A 17078-nucleotide genomic window follows, 5' to 3' on the forward strand; every position below is an offset into this window, starting at 1 on the left:
TATTTCACCAGTACAGTTTTTTACATTGTTTATTTGTGTCACTAAATTCTACTTAAAAAAAAAAGACATTGGGTAAAATCACTCTTTACAGTGAATATAAAATGAAATTATAAACTTGCAGAAGGCATGAATGAGGATTTGGCTGGAAGCAAAGAGGAGTTATGGGTGATGATACAGTATAATTAACGCATTAAAAACTTGAGAATCTAGGCCAAGTGATTCACCAGTGGCAGGACAGATGGATTAACGTATCTCTGGTATGTAGCTTCCTATATTACACCCATCTAATAGTTGTGGAGCTGGAGACTAGAAACAGAAAGGCCTGATGTACTGTTGTCTATGCTGGTGGAGAGAATATCCTCAGACTAATAATTGCAACATTGTCATACAAATAAATATGTTCTGCTAGTATACTCTATTCCCAATCGCTATAACATAAGTGATTCAACTGAGATCGAAGCTTTTACATTTGCTGTTAACACCACTGGACCATTGCAACATCTGCATGCACTAACCAGTACTTTGGATAAGTTGGCCAAGACCGGCGTATAGACGGTGGCTCACCTTTCTCGAAGTGGGAGGCGAGAGGTCACCACTACAATCCTCCCAATACAAAACATTAAATCAAAGTCATTGACACAAATTCATAGATCTTTTCTCAAGGCTTTAGAAACATTCCCATGTCATCAAAGTCCCAAATCACCAGAACCCAAGGCAATTAAGGTCTCCAGTCATTCATGTGTCCATTTAAGAATAATTTCATGCTGCCCAGGGTCAACTAATGGCCCATGGGGTTGGCTTGGTGACGTATGGTTTAGAGCTTTAGCTTGTGTGGGTCCAGACCTTTTTAATTAAATAAATACATGAATAAATAAATAAATACATTAATAAATAAATCAATACATGAATAAATACATAAATAAATAAATGAATAAACAAATAAATAAACAAACAAATAAATAAATATAAATAAAACTATTGTGCTTGTTATAACCCCTTTGATGAGTGTGCAATTCAGTCTGAATATCAGAAGTTTATAAGACGCCACTCGGGCTGGATGTGGGGGGTGAGTGAGTTTTTGCAGGGGGCAGGTGAGATCTCGTCGTCTCTTCAGCATCTTGCTCCTGACAAGGACTGACGTCTCACGTGCTTGACTGTACCAGGCATGTGAAGCCCTCCAGCTGCTCCTCCACTCTGTGACATTCACCAGCTGACGGTGCCTGCCCGTGACAGTGCCGAGGTAGACGACGAGGTTGAAGGTGTCAGCGAGATACAGTATCAATGTAAATTTGAAACAAAATATTATTCCCTGTAGCCTACAGTAAGGCTATGATGTGCGATGGTGGTAATCATGGCGTAGCCTCACCCTCGTTTCTTGATTCTTTGGGATTAGAAGGATGATACCAGAGTGATGTTGAAGCATTACAGGGTGGACAGGTTTGGCTAGTTTGTTAAAAGGTGTTTTGTTCTTAGAAGCTATTTCTGATCTCACTAAGAAATGAGAGCTTCTCAGCACAGTGATCAGTTGTTCCAGTGCCAGTCCCAGAATTATCTCTCTCTCACACACATACAGGTAAGATAGCCTCTTTATTAGCACTCAAAATAATGCGCTCTAGATGAAATGTAAGTCAATACATTTAAGTAAATATTATTATTGTGTTGTGTCTACGTTTGCATCTTGTTAGAAAAATTTATATTCTAACAAAGTATTAATATTACTATTAATATTGATATTACTATTACTATTAATATGAATGTGAATGTGAATATGAATATGAATATGAATATGAATATGCATATGAACATGAATACTAATATTAATATTAATATTAATATTAATATTAATATTAATATTGATTCCTTTAGAGTAAGCTGTTTTGATTATCCCTCTTATGAGTCTATTGTGAGACACATCCCGTATAGTTTGTAATCACAATGATAATCTTAATCATTTCCATTCCATTACCAAAGTAAATACAGGATGCAGGAACCAAATACAGGAATTTGTCTCTGTGGCATTGGTGCAGATGCCCATGGACTATCATCAACTTAAATAGATTCACAGCTTATTTGTGCCCCCCCTTGCTTACATAACATTCCTTATCTGGTAACTTTGTCTGCATGCTCTGCTCTGAACTCTAAATCCATAATGTTCTTTGGTTGGTAACTGTCTAACATGCTCTGAACTCTAAATACATAACATTCCTTAGCTGGTAACCGTCTAACATGCTCTAAACTCTAAATGACGTCCCTTAGCTGGTAAGGTTTAACATGCTCTGAACTCTAAATAACGTTCCTTAGAATGGTAACATTCTAGCATGCTCAAATCAAGTCTAATGTTCCTTAGCTGGTAACCGTCTAACATGCTCTGAACTGTAAATCATTTTCCATAGCTGCATCTAACATGCTCTGAACTCCTGTTAGAAACCATCATGTCTTCCAAGCTGGTCATCAGGCAGCCTCAGCCAGTGTTGGAGGCCAGAGACTCTGATGAATGGGGATCTGGAATATGTGACTGCTGTGACAACGTGCCTGACTGTAAGCTTCTGTTGATTTAGATCTGGATTTGTACTGTGGTACTGTACTCTTTGTTAGTAAGTCACATTTCTCATCCTTATCGATGTGTAGTGTTGGAAAAGTTACTAGTAAAATGAGCAAGCTACTTTACCTTGTTACTCACCATAAATCTTAAAGGTATAATTATCTATTTCATTAAAAACATATTAATTAATTGTATTAATTATACTTATTATTAATTATACAAAAGTTTCCCATCAAAATGATCACTTCTGGCCCATATAATAGTGTGGCAGTGTATTTATGTTGAGAGATGCTGCACCCTGTGTTTTTTCTTCTTCTGGTGGGATGTTTTGCTGTGTTCTGTGTTTATGTGGTTGAGCGAGGCTGTGTTTATGTGGAAAGAGAGAGCACCAGGAAACCTTTGAAACGCAGGGATTCAACTTTTTTCTGATAGTTTCACAGCAGTTATAAAATAACAAATAAACACACACATACCTCCAAGCCATCGCGGTATGAGCTCCAAACAGCCCAAAAACGTATCTGGGAACAAGCTCTATTTCCTGGTTTTATTTCCACTCTGCTCAGGCATCCCTCTCAGAACATATTAGCGATGCTATTGGCTGGGCTGTTGCACTGTGAGTGATGTTATTGGCTATATACGTGCACATGGAATGTAGCTGCCCAAATCCGTCCCGGCACAGCCAAACAAAATGTAAACAGCACCAAAATCAGGCAATCTGACCACAAACATACTGCCACAGTATGGATAGTATAGTGGATTAGAATTTATGTTTTTGAGGGGAAACTTTTCTATACGGATAAACGAGGGCAACTTTGGCCGAGGAACATGTAGCAGCCAGGCGACGTCATGCAACTCAAGCCCATTCAAGGAAACTACATCTTTCAACAGCCAAAGTTTGGCAGGTTTAAAGATGTGTTTTCGATATCTTCAATCTGAACTTTCAGCCAGGAAGGATGACATCGCTGATGACATCATATTCCGCCTTCTCTTGACCCACGCGCTGTGCACGCTGCGCATGTGGAAAACGTTGTTTTTTAACTCATTCCCCGCCATTGGCGTCTATAGACATCAATCCGTCTTTTCACTGCCATGCGATAGATGGCGCTCTTGGCCACCTTATGAAGTGGTACCATACTCGTATATTCCATGCTACCCACAGTTATTGCCTCACAAAACCAGCGAGCGTTTACTTTTCAGCATTGATCTCCCTTCATGGAGGGACCGCATAAAACAAGTCCAGCCTGGAGCTACAAGGACATGTTTACCCCCGGGCTTGGCACGTTCTGACAAGGGCTCGTGACAGTCACTCCATGCTGCAGGAATTCTTTCACTAGAAGCATGGTAAACGCACACAAATCACTTCTCCTGTCAGATTAGTAACCCGCTTTGAAACCTCACATAGTGTAAATTTCACGCATCAAATATGGCCCCAGACCTCCACACATCGAGTGACAGGAGGCATCAGACCCACGGAGAACATGAGAACGTTAACCCACCCCGTACGCTCTCTGTGCGGGGTGAATTTCTCACTCGCTTCGCTGGACAAACAGGCATACAGTATATCTCGTCTTCCTGGTGAGCGACGGGCGTTTTAGGTGAAAATAACCTACATTCAAGTGTTGATAAGTCGATAACTAAAGAAGGCAGAAACAAACTTTTTCCCCCCATGAAAGCAGAGGCTTTGTTCTGTCTTTTGGGATATTCAGTGTTTATATAATCATAGAAGAAAATATTCTGTGGGTCCCAGAAAATCACTGAAAAAGGTCAGAAACCCTGGCGGCGAATGAGTTAATGAAATAGTTGCATAGTGTACCTTTTAACGGAAACGAGTAAGTTAAATTACCTAAAAGTTAAAGTAATGCCTTTAAAACATTTTCTTTCCTGCTGATGTCATTATTGCATATAAATCATCGCTACAGTAACAACAGATGTACTGTTATCCAAAATAAAACATATGGGTACAACTGATAAACTAGTAAGGTCATAGAGGAAGCCTTAATTAATCAATAAACAGCAGATAGCGCTCACAACACATTGGCAAGTATTGTAATTTCAATTTAAATATTCTCTGATGGTGAAAGAAGCTTACAGTTAATGATAAACAACAAACAATTGCTGTGAGATTAAGAGAAAAAGTTACATGTGTTGTAAGTGGGGCTCTATAGGATAATGCTAAAATGTTCAGTTGTTTTGTTTGCAAATTTAGATATCAGATATAGAACAGTGGTACTTATTGATTTAACACTTATGCATTTAATGATTACAACTAGAAAAGTACACTCAGCAGATGCACCGCCACAGCTAAAGTAACCATGGGCAAACCGAAATCCAACTGCGAAGGGAACCAGTCTTGTCAATAACAAGCCAACATTAAATCACCACATTGTTTACTTGAGTTTGGCATACGGCCAAGTGATCAGCACATACCCTGTGTATAACTTGTCTTAGAGGCAGTCTACCGTATACAATAAAGATTTAGACCGACCGAATTAGACCAACCGACCGACCGACCGACAGACAGAGCAGACATCTGAGTTTTCAGGTGTGTGTTTGTAATAATAGTTTATTCACTCACTAATTTTGTGTGTTTCTTTATGAAAGGCTGTCTTGCCTTCTGGTGTTGTCCCTGCTATGCCTGTAAAACCACCAAGAAGTATGGTCAGTGTCTCTGCCTCCCCCTACTGAACATATTTGGCTGCATCCCTCCCATCACTATGAGCATGAGGGTTTCCATGCGGGAACGCTACGGCATCAAGGTAAGGACATAATAGAAACTTGAAATAAGGTTTGGATGCAAATGGTGTTAACTGTTACTTCAATTGCACACAACATGAATGATTAAACTGGCAAATTGTACAAAAACCTTACCTCAAAAGAGAAAAATACACAGCCACTGTTTTTCATGGTTAGTAGGTTGTTGCCAGGAATTATTGTGATAAACAGTAGTTTTTTTTTTAACATTCATTCCTTTTGATTGTACAAAACTTCAGGAACACCTTCCCAAACCAGTTGAACCAAAGGAAAATAGATAGTTATGTAAGGGTAATGCATGACAAGGTGTCCATTATCAGAAATGAATGGATAACGTGGAGGCGTGAACCGTCCGATGCTTAGCCTGAAGTACGTTAACGTTAGTGATTTGAATAGTGGATTTAATAGATGTATCCCATGGTCTGGGTGAATACTCGATTGGAAGCAAGGTGTCACTTATTTCTGATTACCCCAGACATTGGTATACATCTATTCAATTCACGATTCAACTCGCTAACGTAAACATACGTCAGGCTGCATCCAACGGGGCGACAGAGCCTATCTCATCCTTCGTGAAAATGTTTAATGATTTGGAGACAATGACATGGCTGGATAGCTACGCTGTCTTGTTGTTAAACACACTCTAAATTATGTACTGTTTGTCAACTGACTTTGAAAGTTGCTATTATAACTGCAGAAAGCAGTTGAAATTTAACTTTCTGGCTCTGAGAAAAGTGTTCTATGATGAGCTGAGTTGACTACCTCCCGTTGTTAACTGGTATCCAAGGTTTGTCCTATTTACTGGAGCAGTGCACAACGTTTCCATTGCATGAGAAGCTGACGGGATGGTAATGATTGCTCCAGGTATTTTCTATTTCTTTGGCAAGTGACCATGGTATAAGCGGGTTGATGCATTTCACTGTGTCCATTATCAGAAATTAATGCTGGACTTGGTGGATGCGGCCGGAGTGAGAACGGGCTGATCAACAATAATCAGCACCATCAGCATCCAGTCTATGGGCCCTATCATCGTACAGGCGCTATCGCTTACGCACCGGTTTGTGCACCTCTTATGATTACGCACCGGTTTGTGCACCTCTTATGATATCTTCCCTGTGTCTTGTCTGGCCCCCGCAAGTGTGATTTTGCACTTTGGCCACGATAACTAGCCTGGGTAAACCCAGCCTCCACGTGACCTGCTCTCAGACCTGCTCTCAGTCACTACAGAGCAGGTCTGAGAGCAAGTCACGTGGAGGCTGGGTTTACCCAGGCTACACGATACCATCCAGTTTTGCGCCGGGATACGAGAGTAGACACAGGTGTGGGCGTGCCCCGTGCCAAACCAGGCGTGTCCCCACAAAATGATTGCCTACTGCTGTCGTCAGCATGCCGCAAATTCTTTGCGTGCACGCAATTTTAAGAGCACCTAAAAGCAACTCTTAAACAGCTCTTAGGGCAAAAAATATTACCGCGCTGCGGTTGAGCCCACCATTATTCTCCATGCTGCGCAGAGCAGTGCAAGGGAATTCCTTTTGGATACGTCATTACGCACAATGTCCCATTAAAATACAAATGCCAGGACATCAAATTCTGCTGCTAAAATTGGGTAACAGCAGATTATTCAGTGAGGCAATCAACTATTATTCATTGAAAAACTTCTATCACGTGTAAAGAGCCACAAACATGCTGCCTACTTGCAATATTACTGTCAATCAAATGTCCCTGTTTCCCCGTTGCAAACATGTTTCTATTTCCCAGTCAACAAAATAACCCCAATTGCATCAAATCAACATTAACAGGTATATGATGTGATGGTTGTTGTGAGATCTCCAAATTACGCATGGAGAGAATTACAGCATGCACTGTACAAACTGCGTTAAAGGGAATGCGATACGGGAATCTGATTGGTTTGATTGATATAACGCCCAGGCAATGCCAGGCCACACCTGTGTGAATAACTCAGGTGGTTAAGACCGCCCAAATCCCATTTGCACCGCACACAGGTACAATTTTGTGGGGCACGGAGAATAGCAGATGACTTGGGAACTCCCATGTGCTGCGCCCGGCGCAAGCGCTAAATTACCGTTTTTGCCGCGATAGGGCCCTATGTCTCTGTCTGCCTAATCAGTGTGCGTCTCTGCAGGGCACCATGTGGAATGACTGCGTGTACGCCACCTGCTGTCCGGCCTGCACCTGGTGTCAGATGACCAGAGAGATGAGAAGAAGAAACATCCAGATCGTTCTGGTCAGCGCCAAGAACACGTGATCTCTGACCCCTTTCCTCAATCGGCAGTCTGTCACCGTCACGTCACATATTTCAATAAATCACAACCCATATTATATTAGATGAACAAATCATATCAGAGCTGAAAGGACAAAAAAAACTGGACGTATGGACAATTATGAGACCCACTGCCTGGCACCTGTTGACTTTGTGATGTATTTATTTTTTTGTCTAAGTGTCCTATTGGTGTAAAAAGTAAAAAGTATTGCAGTGATTTATGCCAGTGATCTTGTATTACTCTGACTGTTGTTACAAACCCCAAGACAAAAATGTATTAAGTCAATATTTTAGTGTTTGCGCTGCATAACTGTAACTCTTTCTGCTCACTTTCTCAGAGCATTGTTCACAGTCTGTCATTATTCCAACAAACATACTGCCGAAAAATGTACAACACAATGTACTAACAAAAAAAGAAAAGAAAAAGTAATTTCATACAGTGAGGTCAAGTTTTGAAAAATGGTCCCACGACAACTATGGCTACTATGGGGTCTAACATCATCACACATGAATATGATTTTGCTCACTGAATCCACAAGAGTCAGCTTTCCAGTCATACCCAATTTATTTAATGGCAGAAATAACACATTTATACTGCATGCAAACAAACAAACAAATGTGTGTGCAAAAAACAGCATGGAATTAGCATAAAGTGGGCATGTCCTGTATGTAAAGAGGAGGCTTGTGGATAGAACCCATTGTCATTCAGACAGGTTCACATACTTACTCACATACTTAATTTTGATGTTAAAAGAAGGTTTTGCCAATTTTCAACCCGCTTTGTTTCATTATACCATTGGTAATATAAGCAGATGGACAGTGTTTACCTTCTCTATGTTTTCTGCATCGAGAAATCACCGTTTGTCTGCCTGCAGATACTCCACCCCCACCAGCTGGCATGGGTCATTAACGTCTGTTCTCCGTGGATGTGTGCAGACAAACAATACAAATGTAGTTGGAACAGCCGCCTTCGAGCAGATCATCTGTTCACTTCCGTGTCAGAATGGCGTAAAATGCAAGAGCTCTCTGCGCAGGACAACATGAAGAGAAGGATAAATACTTTCCATCTGCATTATATTACCGACATTGTAATGATACAAAGCACGTTGAAAATCAGCAAAGCCTTCCTTTAACTTCACACAGTGTCATGAGTGCATCTTGCACGGTTTTGGCACTATCGCGTTCGCAAAATCTGTCCACAGACAGACATATAAACACATGGCAAAGTACAAAAAAAATAAATGATAATAAATCTGTGGTAGTTCCTGCTACAATAAGACCACATTTTGCCTTTGACACACACACACACACGGTGAAAACAATACCAGCCATCGCTGTTAAAACGAGTGTGTGTGTGTGTGTGTGTGTGTGTGTGTGTGTCCATAGATTCAGACTAGATACATTTGTCATTATGAGATCTCCCATTGTTTGTGCATCTATTATTGTTTGTGTTCAAGGATTTTTTCGTCTAAATGTGAACACAAATAAAGGTATTAAAATGTGTGCGTGTGAGAGAGAGAGAGAGAGAGAGAGTATAATACGGTATGTTTTCTCTGCTGCTACAGTAATAACGACAGCCAGGATCTTGATTGATTTATCTCTTTAATTGATAATTAGATTGATTAGACAGGAACTCTGTTCAGCAGCTAGCCAGCCAGGTGCTGACTGCTCGGTCAAGCCGGTCGGGGTACGGGCCAGGTGTTCTGGGATTGGTTGCTTGGTCTGGTTGAGGTGTGGTCACAGCTAGGAGGAGAACAACAAGGAGGGGTCAGACACAGACTTACAAGAAAATCACAGAATTGCCTTGCCAGGTGCTTTAAGTTCAGGGAAGGGCGTTCCACAGTTTAGGAGCCATTTTCAAAGCTCCATCACCTTTTGTTTTGAGCATATAGAGCGAAAGACAACCAGTAAGCCCTGGTCCCAAGTCCTGAGTTTAGGCAATTAAAACAACTTGGTTAAGGTTAGGCAACTAAAACAACCCGATTAACGTTACGCAACTATAAGAACTCTGTTAAGGTTAGGCAACTAAATCAACTTGGATCAGGTTATGCTTATGGATAGAAAAACAGAACACGTTCCTGACACATGAGGGTGAAGGGGTGGGATTATCACGAGAGACCCGGTTCGCCTCTCTCGTGATAATCCCAGCCCAATTCACCCTCATGTGTCAGGAAGATATTTCAAAATCAGAAATCAGTCGTTACATTAAAGACTGCCAGAAGTCGGCATTACTTCCTGGTTGCAGCTCTCATCTCTGGCGCATGCACCGCACACGTGCACTTACACGACCGTAAGAGGTTGCACATTGCCTGCATTATACATTATAACATTGACTGCTATATGATTACAAGAACCTTAAATTGAATCCTAAACTTGATAGGAAGCCAGTCTAAGGAAGGAAGATGAAATGGGTGTTGATGTGAACTGCTCAACAGCGTTCTGGACCATCTGTAGACAGTCCAGGGATGAGGCATGTGAAAAGGGAATTACAATAGTCTTCGCGAGATGATACAAAGGCATGGATAATCATCTCCAGCTCGGCTTGTGACAGAACAGACCTGAGTTTGGCAATAGTTCTAAGGTGCAAAAAACACGTATGGGACAGTGAGTTAATGTGTTGAAAGTGGTCTACTTCAGAGGGTCTAACAGCAGGTGTACCTGGGGGGTCACAGGGTAGGGTCTAGCAGGCGGTGAAACTCTTCCAGTAGAGGTTCTTGCAGCCGGGCTTACGCTCTCGGTTGGCGAGGCTGTTTGGGGGGTCGACAGAGCGCTCCAGCTCCATCCTCCCCCCCGTCGCCATGGAAACCACCTCCGCCTCCCGCTGGGTGTCGCCCTCTGGAAGAGAGAGCTGGGACAGCAGGTCCTCCACCGCACGCTTTCTCCACTCCTTCACACACACACACACACACACACACACACACAAACACACAGATACTGTACGTCCTCTTTCAACCACCTTCTTTTAAAGGTCGACGTTGCAATATTTGTGCATATCCAAAAACATGTTGACATCTAAGTCTTTCATAATGGTTAAAAGTAGGTGTATTTCTCCTTCCGACCAGAAATCTGGGCTTTTCTTTTGGGCATGCATCTCTGGCTAATTGTTTTGTTTACAACAGACATACTGTAAACAGGCAAGCTGCCGTGTGTCGCAAACTGCGGTATAACCCCCAATTGAGACACCTATTCCGAATGTGCTGTATAGCCTACATGACAAATAATCTTCCTAAAACTCCAATAATATCACGTCTTAATCGGTAGAAGACCTAACTAATCACAATAGCGAAACGGAATATGCTGTTTACATGACCCGTGTCATATTTGGAATAGCCTATTGTCATTATGTGTGGTGTCTGGGAAATACCCTTCACATGGTGGGAATTTGACATTTAAATTTTTTGATATTAGAAACTCTTCCCTATATATAACTTTTTGAATGACTGTGATAGCTCTCTCAGATCAAAAGTTATGAGTATTTTAATCTGTTGTGGAAATAATTATTCACCGTGATGTACTATGGAGATGAAGGTAACCCAATCACTGATAATCTCAAAATACCTATACAAAACTCATTTCCAACCTTCTTTGGCTCATTACCAACATCTGTAGCAGCGACATGTGAAGGGTTCTTTCTCCCAGACCACCACATATTTGGAATAATAGTGGAATTAGCATGCATAAACATACTCAGTTATAAAAACAACAACAACAACAGCAACAACAGATATCTAACCTGTGACATGAGGCCGGGGTTGCGAGCTCGCTGCAGCAGTTTGTGGTGCCGCAGCTCCAGCTCCATATTCTGGTTCTGGTTTTGGTTCTGGTCTCTGTCGGGCTGGGAGGCGATGCCCGGAACGGACAGAGCCAACACCAACACAACAAGCACACTGGAACACCACATGGATATCATCCCTATAGGGACAATGATGAGCAGCGTTAAGAGCAGAGATGGGAAAAGTACACACATTCTTTACTTAAGTAGAAGTAGTTACTTGTGTAAAAAGGTAGAAGTAGAAGTATTGATTTTTTGTTTTGTTTTTGTGTGAGTTGACATTATCACACCATACCATTATGACATCATAACATGACATAATAACATTATGACATCATAACATTATGACATCATAACATTATGACATCATAACATTATGACTTATGACATCACTCGCTGATGACATCACTCACTAATGACATCACTATCATTCAAGTTACTATCTGATAACATCGCAATTGCTCAAGTTTCATCATTGATGACATCACAATTGCTTGAGTGACATCACTGATGACATCATCTGTGACATCATCAGTGATTCATGACATCACTATGGTAGTGACCCCACTAGGCTGAGCCATCTAGAACTGTACATCTATTGATTTATAACTTCATCACTGTGGCATCATCAGTGATTTGGGACATCATCGGCCACGCCTTATTTGACTCTGTGTCTTGTTTTGGATGTTCGTACCGTACCTCTGTACCTCTGTTTTCCATTAAAAAGAAGGAGGTCAACCCACACTGGACAAACAGTTTTGGAGGCGATCGGAGCAACGACACACCTTGCAACTCCAGACAGACATGCCTCCAATTATAGTAGTAGGATTTGAAGACTATTAAACTTAGAAGATCCCCCCAACATGTTTTAAGATGTATAAAAAAATGTTTTTTCCACAAAAAAGGTCCACATAATGTGTGAAAGCTGGGAGAGCAGGAGCTAGTTACTAAAGTAACTAGCCTGTTTTGAAAATGTAAGGAGTAGAAAGTACATAATTTGTGTTAAAATGTAGGGAGTAAAAGTAAAAAGTTGCCAGAAAAATAAAAGTAAAGAACAGATATCTGAAAATCCTACTTAAGTACATTAACAAAGTAGCTGTACTTAGTTACTTCTCATCTCTGGTTAAGAGAAGAACGGTGGAGCAGAATAGCAAACAATGGTGGAAGAAATAATTACATTTACTCACATTACTGTAATTGAGTAGCTTTTTTGTGCACTTGAATTTTTTTAAGTCAGTAAATTTACTTTCACTATCTTTCGACTAAAAAAAGATATATATTATACTGAACTCCATTACAGAATAAAAACGAGTGTGAATTCACAATAGCTGCGACCACATGGATGGCAGGGGTAGCTACTCTGCCTCTGCCACCCTGCATTTTGGAATCATTATCAAGTAAAATATCAGCAAGATAACAACTTCTACCTGAGAAGGAAATTCAAATACTTTTTCCCACAACATAACAAGAAGCAATAAAGAAAACAAACCCCGTACTGTCTCCTGGACTGGTCTCTTCTGGGTTCTGGTCCTGGTCTGGTTCTATAGTCTGGTGTGGATCGGCCTGGATCGGGTTCTGGTTCTGAAGCCAAGGGGTGTCAGGGTGTCTTTTATAGTGTCCTCCGCAGGTCAAATGACCTCCTGTAGGCGGTGTGTCACCAGGCGATGGAGGAATGCAGCTTCATTAAACAAACTTCTTAAGTAGATGACTCATTAACATTATGGCCTTTAATTGCCTTAAAATAGAGATTCCACAATAAAATGGTTAGTCCGGTATGAGTCCAGCAGACCACACTGATCTACAGCAAATACAACCAGAGAATGGTTATGTGACTCTATAAGTAGCTTCCCAACCAGGGGCAAGGCGCCCACTCAATATTTAGACCAGAAACACTGTTGTTTTCCCCCCTTCCCCCCCTGTCCCCAATGTTTCTCAAGAAGCATACACAAAATAATGTTGGTCTATTAAAGAGAATAAAAAATTTAAATAGGGACAGCACTCACATACGAGAAACAATTTAGTGAAATTAAATGTATTCATTAACTGTAATTATTGTATACATCGATCTGATTCATGTCCAATTTCTCCAATTCACTTGTTCACAGTTATACACATGAAGTCTAAATTATATTTAACTCCCAGAGATTCCAACAGTTTCTTCCATTTCTGCAGAAAAATATGAGTCCCTCCATCGATATGTGTCCTATTTCTTCCAGAGTCAGAAAACCTCAGCGATGCTTTTTCAACATGCGAAAAAAAATATTTGGTGATTGGTATTCTGTGGAGGGATTGTATCCAGCCTGGAACCAGAGAATCCCATGAATTCCTCTCGTCATAATACTTAATAAAAAACATATAAATATCTACAACTACTTAAAGGAAAATGACGTTTTTTTTACAACCTTATTTCCAGCTTTAAATTATTTTTAAGTCACCCCTATAGACGGTTTTCACCAGAGCGCCACCTCACAGCACTTCCTTTTTCTCAGCATTCGGCAAACTGCAGAAATATTCACTTGACATCGTTACTTTTGTTTTCACCGCTCAGCTGTATAGACAGTTTTCACGGAATGGTCAGTCCTACACTTGAATGTTTTTTTTTCTTTTATGTCCATAGCAAACACTGCAACAGGAAGTGAGTCAATGTTTTTGTTGTCAAGTTAATACCGTCTATAAGTTCAGGTTTGATATATATGTGCTGAAATCATCATGTTTTCAAATGCTGTAGTGGCAATTAATTTGAAATGCCTTGTTGATCCATGAAAAAATTTGTTGCTCATTTTAAAATTAATAAGGATTTGTTTATTCCATCATCAGCTTCCCTCTGTACAGAGCGTCACAAATCAAAGGTTTGTGCCACGAACATAAACATTGCAGTCCAATTATACCCAACTCCAGCCCCCCTCCGATGACTGGTGGCTGGTACAATTCCATCGGATGTTTGACAAGGGGGCACGGTGGCTCAGTGGTAGAGCTGTCGCCTCACAGTCAGAAGGTCCTGAGTTCGATTCTCGCCTGGGACACTGTGGGTGCTGTGGTTGTGTTCCCCCCCATATCTTCAGTGCCTACTGCCCAGGTGGGGTATCTCGTCGTAAGGGCCTTTCTCTCTGTGTGGAGTTTGCATGTTCTCCCCGTGCTCCCCGAGTTCCTCCGTATATAACCCCCCCCCACTAAAAACATGCAGAAGATCAGATCGTCATCGTCATCCGACCAGTGACGACAACATCCGAAGTTGGTCCCCGGGCGCTGTACGAGAAAGCGACCACTGCTCCTGGCCTGCCCCCCGGAGGAAAGGACATGCCTGGATGGGTTAAATGCAGAGGACACTTTTCACCGGCCACCGTCAGCATGAGTGTGTTGTGGCCGCATGCATGTGTTGTGGTGTTCGTGTGACAATAAAAGACAGGCTTGTCCCGTTACGAGAGAGAAGACAAAATAAGACCCTGATCTTTACAATAAGTCAAAACAAAACCTTCTATGTACCGGAAAGACAAAACACAATGTTATCTCCTCCTCTCCAGGTGGAATGCCTTTTCGACATAACAAACAGCTTCTCAGAAGAGACACTCAAAATGAGTGCCTGAGATGTCAGCTACATCATAATTAAACAGAGTCAATGATCAACAACCAATCAATAAGCAGTCAATCAATAATTTTACTCTGACACTGCCACCTCAAAATGAGGAATACAGGGCATGTGAAATGTTTGTATTTATGTCCTGTAAATTGCTTATTTTAGCAGCGGCTCATATCCTTATTCTATCATAGAGACAATTAGAAAATTAACAATGTATTTATCTTGGTGCAGCTGGCTCAGCCTGCTCTGTTTGCTGTCCATCACATTGGTAGATAGCAGCTCCCGTTTCCCTGCTGCTCAGTTTGTAATCCATATGACGCTATTCCATCAAAATCAAATGAATCGTCTATATTCTCGAAATCAGATAAATATCAGCGGTGTTTACCATGCTAGGCTAACAACAGATCGGCTACAGACCCTGCAAGTCCCCCGGATGTGCTTTGACATGTCCCTTTGACGCATGCAGGAAGTGATGTCGACTTTGGCTCTCTAAAATAGTTAATGGTGAATATAACACATTATAACCATCAACAGATAGGCAACTTTGCCATATATAGAGAAGGTTATAAAAACACCAATATTGTCAGTTTGTCGCTTTTATTTTTTAAAGAGAACTCGCCCAACCGGAAATGCTCGTAGCTTCTGCTAATGCTAACTTGACCCAACTAACTTTTCATAAACATGAGGGGAGGACTCATCATGGGGAGGACTTCAGAGTTTGGCACCGCCCAGCAAAGTGTGCTATTTCCTTCCTCCTTTAGGTCCGCAAACACTCTTTATATTGTGATGCTTTCTAAGCGCCTTCATCAGTTTCTTCTCTTTTTCGAACGAAAGAAGTCGCACGATGTCTGGCAGAGGAAAGGGTGGAAAGGGACTCGGGAAAGGAGGCGCCAAGCGTCATCGTAAAGTCCTCCGTGATAACATCCAGGGAATCACCAAGCCCGCTATCCGCCGTCTGGCTCGCCGCGGTGGAGTGAAGCGCATCTCTGGTCTGATCTACGAGGAGACCCGCGGGGTGCTCAAGGTCTTCCTGGAGAACGTTATCCGTGATGCCGTCACCTACACCGAGCACGCCAAGAGAAAGACCGTCACCGCCATGGATGTGGTGTATGCTCTGAAGAGGCAGGGCCGCACTCTGTACGGCTTCGGAGGTTAACTTAATTTACCGACCAACAAAACAACACAAAGGCTCTTTTAAGAGCCACCCACATTTACCAAAGAGTCCGTTCTCCTAACCATCTCCTTCTGCATTGTATGTTTTCCTTGTAAAACTGGGGTGGATTATTAATGTTACCTTTCTACTATTTATATATATATAAAAAAAACGTATTAATGTAAATGTTTGTTACCCCTGACTGAATAATTCAAATAAGTATATTTATAAAGGAAAGCCTATTATGCTCTTGTTGAAGCAGATGGTTTAAATGGCATCGGTACACTTTGAAAATTCCAATAGTTCATTCCAAGTTGCTTCAGTTGCCTAAACCTAAATGTTGTTTTACTTGGCTAAACCTATGTGGGTATTAACACTTATCTTTCAGTGGAATCATATCGTGAAGATATTTTAATATTGTGACACATTTCTGTAGTCTAAATTGATGAAGTTTGTTCAGATAAACATGTGGTGCAGAAGGCTGTTTGTTCAATCCCTGCATCCAACTCTGGCTTCAGAAATGTCCACATGATAAGCTACATGCAAGCAGTGATGTGTCTTCATCTTCAGTAGTTAGCTCAGATAAACAGCTCCCTCGTGTTTGTTCCACTGACCTAAAAAATATAGATAAAGCTATCCCATTCATTTTGGTCTCCCATTTGGAGTTGACACGTTGGCCGTCGCCATCTTGATTTTTTGTCAGCAGAGTGGGAGGGAATGGGTTGAGTCCTTCTTTGTGAGATGGGGGTTTCCCAGAGCTGCGATCACTGTACAGTCGATCTATCAATCATCCCCTTTTCTATCATCTATTTTACTCCAAACAGGCGAGTTATAAAATATATGACCCCCCTACAGTTGAAAGGAAAAAGGTGAAATTAGTTATAGACCAACATCGTGTTGACGGGACTTCTGAGTCCTGCCTCAAGTGGCCATTAGTGATGTGACATTTGCGAACGATCCAAATCTATTGAACGGCTCTTTGCTATGAACGAAGGGAACCGA

General features: G+C 41.4%; 3 protein-coding genes across 3 annotated transcripts; 2 read left to right on the forward strand and 1 right to left on the reverse strand.

Moving 5' to 3' along the window:
• Window positions 1-1500: 1500 nt before the first annotated feature.
• LOC310789790 (cornifelin homolog B-like) lies at window positions 1501-7782 on the forward strand. The gene is made up of 4 exons (XM_083651471.1): window positions 1501-1573; window positions 2425-2538; window positions 5144-5298; window positions 7437-7782. The coding sequence occupies exons 2-4, from the start codon at window positions 2433-2435 to the stop codon at window positions 7557-7559; spliced, it is 384 nt and encodes a 127-aa protein (XP_083507597.1). The 5' UTR covers window positions 1501-1573; window positions 2425-2432; the 3' UTR covers window positions 7560-7782.
• A 2472-nt stretch (window positions 7783-10254) lies between these two features.
• LOC310790080 (somatostatin-2-like) lies at window positions 10255-13421 on the reverse strand (the record flags this gene model as incomplete). The annotated part of the gene is made up of 4 exons (XM_083651772.1): window positions 10255-10461; window positions 11308-11486; window positions 12843-12927; window positions 13407-13421. The coding sequence occupies 4 exons, from the start codon at window positions 13419-13421 to the stop codon at window positions 10255-10257; spliced, it is 486 nt and encodes a 161-aa protein (XP_083507898.1).
• Window positions 13422-15767: 2346 nt separating this feature from the next.
• Window positions 15768-16079, forward strand: LOC310789754 (histone H4; the record flags this gene model as incomplete). The annotated part of the gene is made up of 1 exon (XM_083651421.1): window positions 15768-16079. The coding sequence occupies one exon, from the start codon at window positions 15768-15770 to the stop codon at window positions 16077-16079; it is 312 nt and encodes a 103-aa protein (XP_083507547.1).
• Window positions 16080-17078: the final 999 nt, after the last annotated feature.

This window comes from Poromitra crassiceps (genome assembly GCF_964638095.1).
Source record: "Poromitra crassiceps genome assembly, chromosome: 15".
NCBI lineage: Eukaryota > Metazoa > Chordata > Actinopteri > Beryciformes > Melamphaidae > Poromitra > Poromitra crassiceps.

What these genes read in the sequence shown, in the direction of transcription:
- LOC310789790 (XM_083651471.1), top strand. Translation starts at nt 2,433, where the DNA reads ATGTCTTCCAAGCTGGTCATCAGGCAGCCTCAGCCAGTGTTGGAGGCC. An exon ending in CTGTGACAACGTGCCTGACT is followed by an intron (nt 2,539 to 5,143) that starts GTAAGCTTCTGT and finishes TCTTTATGAAAG; the next exon opens with GCTGTCTTGCCTTCTGGTGT. An exon ending in GGGAACGCTACGGCATCAAG is followed by an intron (nt 5,299 to 7,436) that starts GTAAGGACATAA and finishes GCGTCTCTGCAG; the next exon opens with GGCACCATGTGGAATGACTG.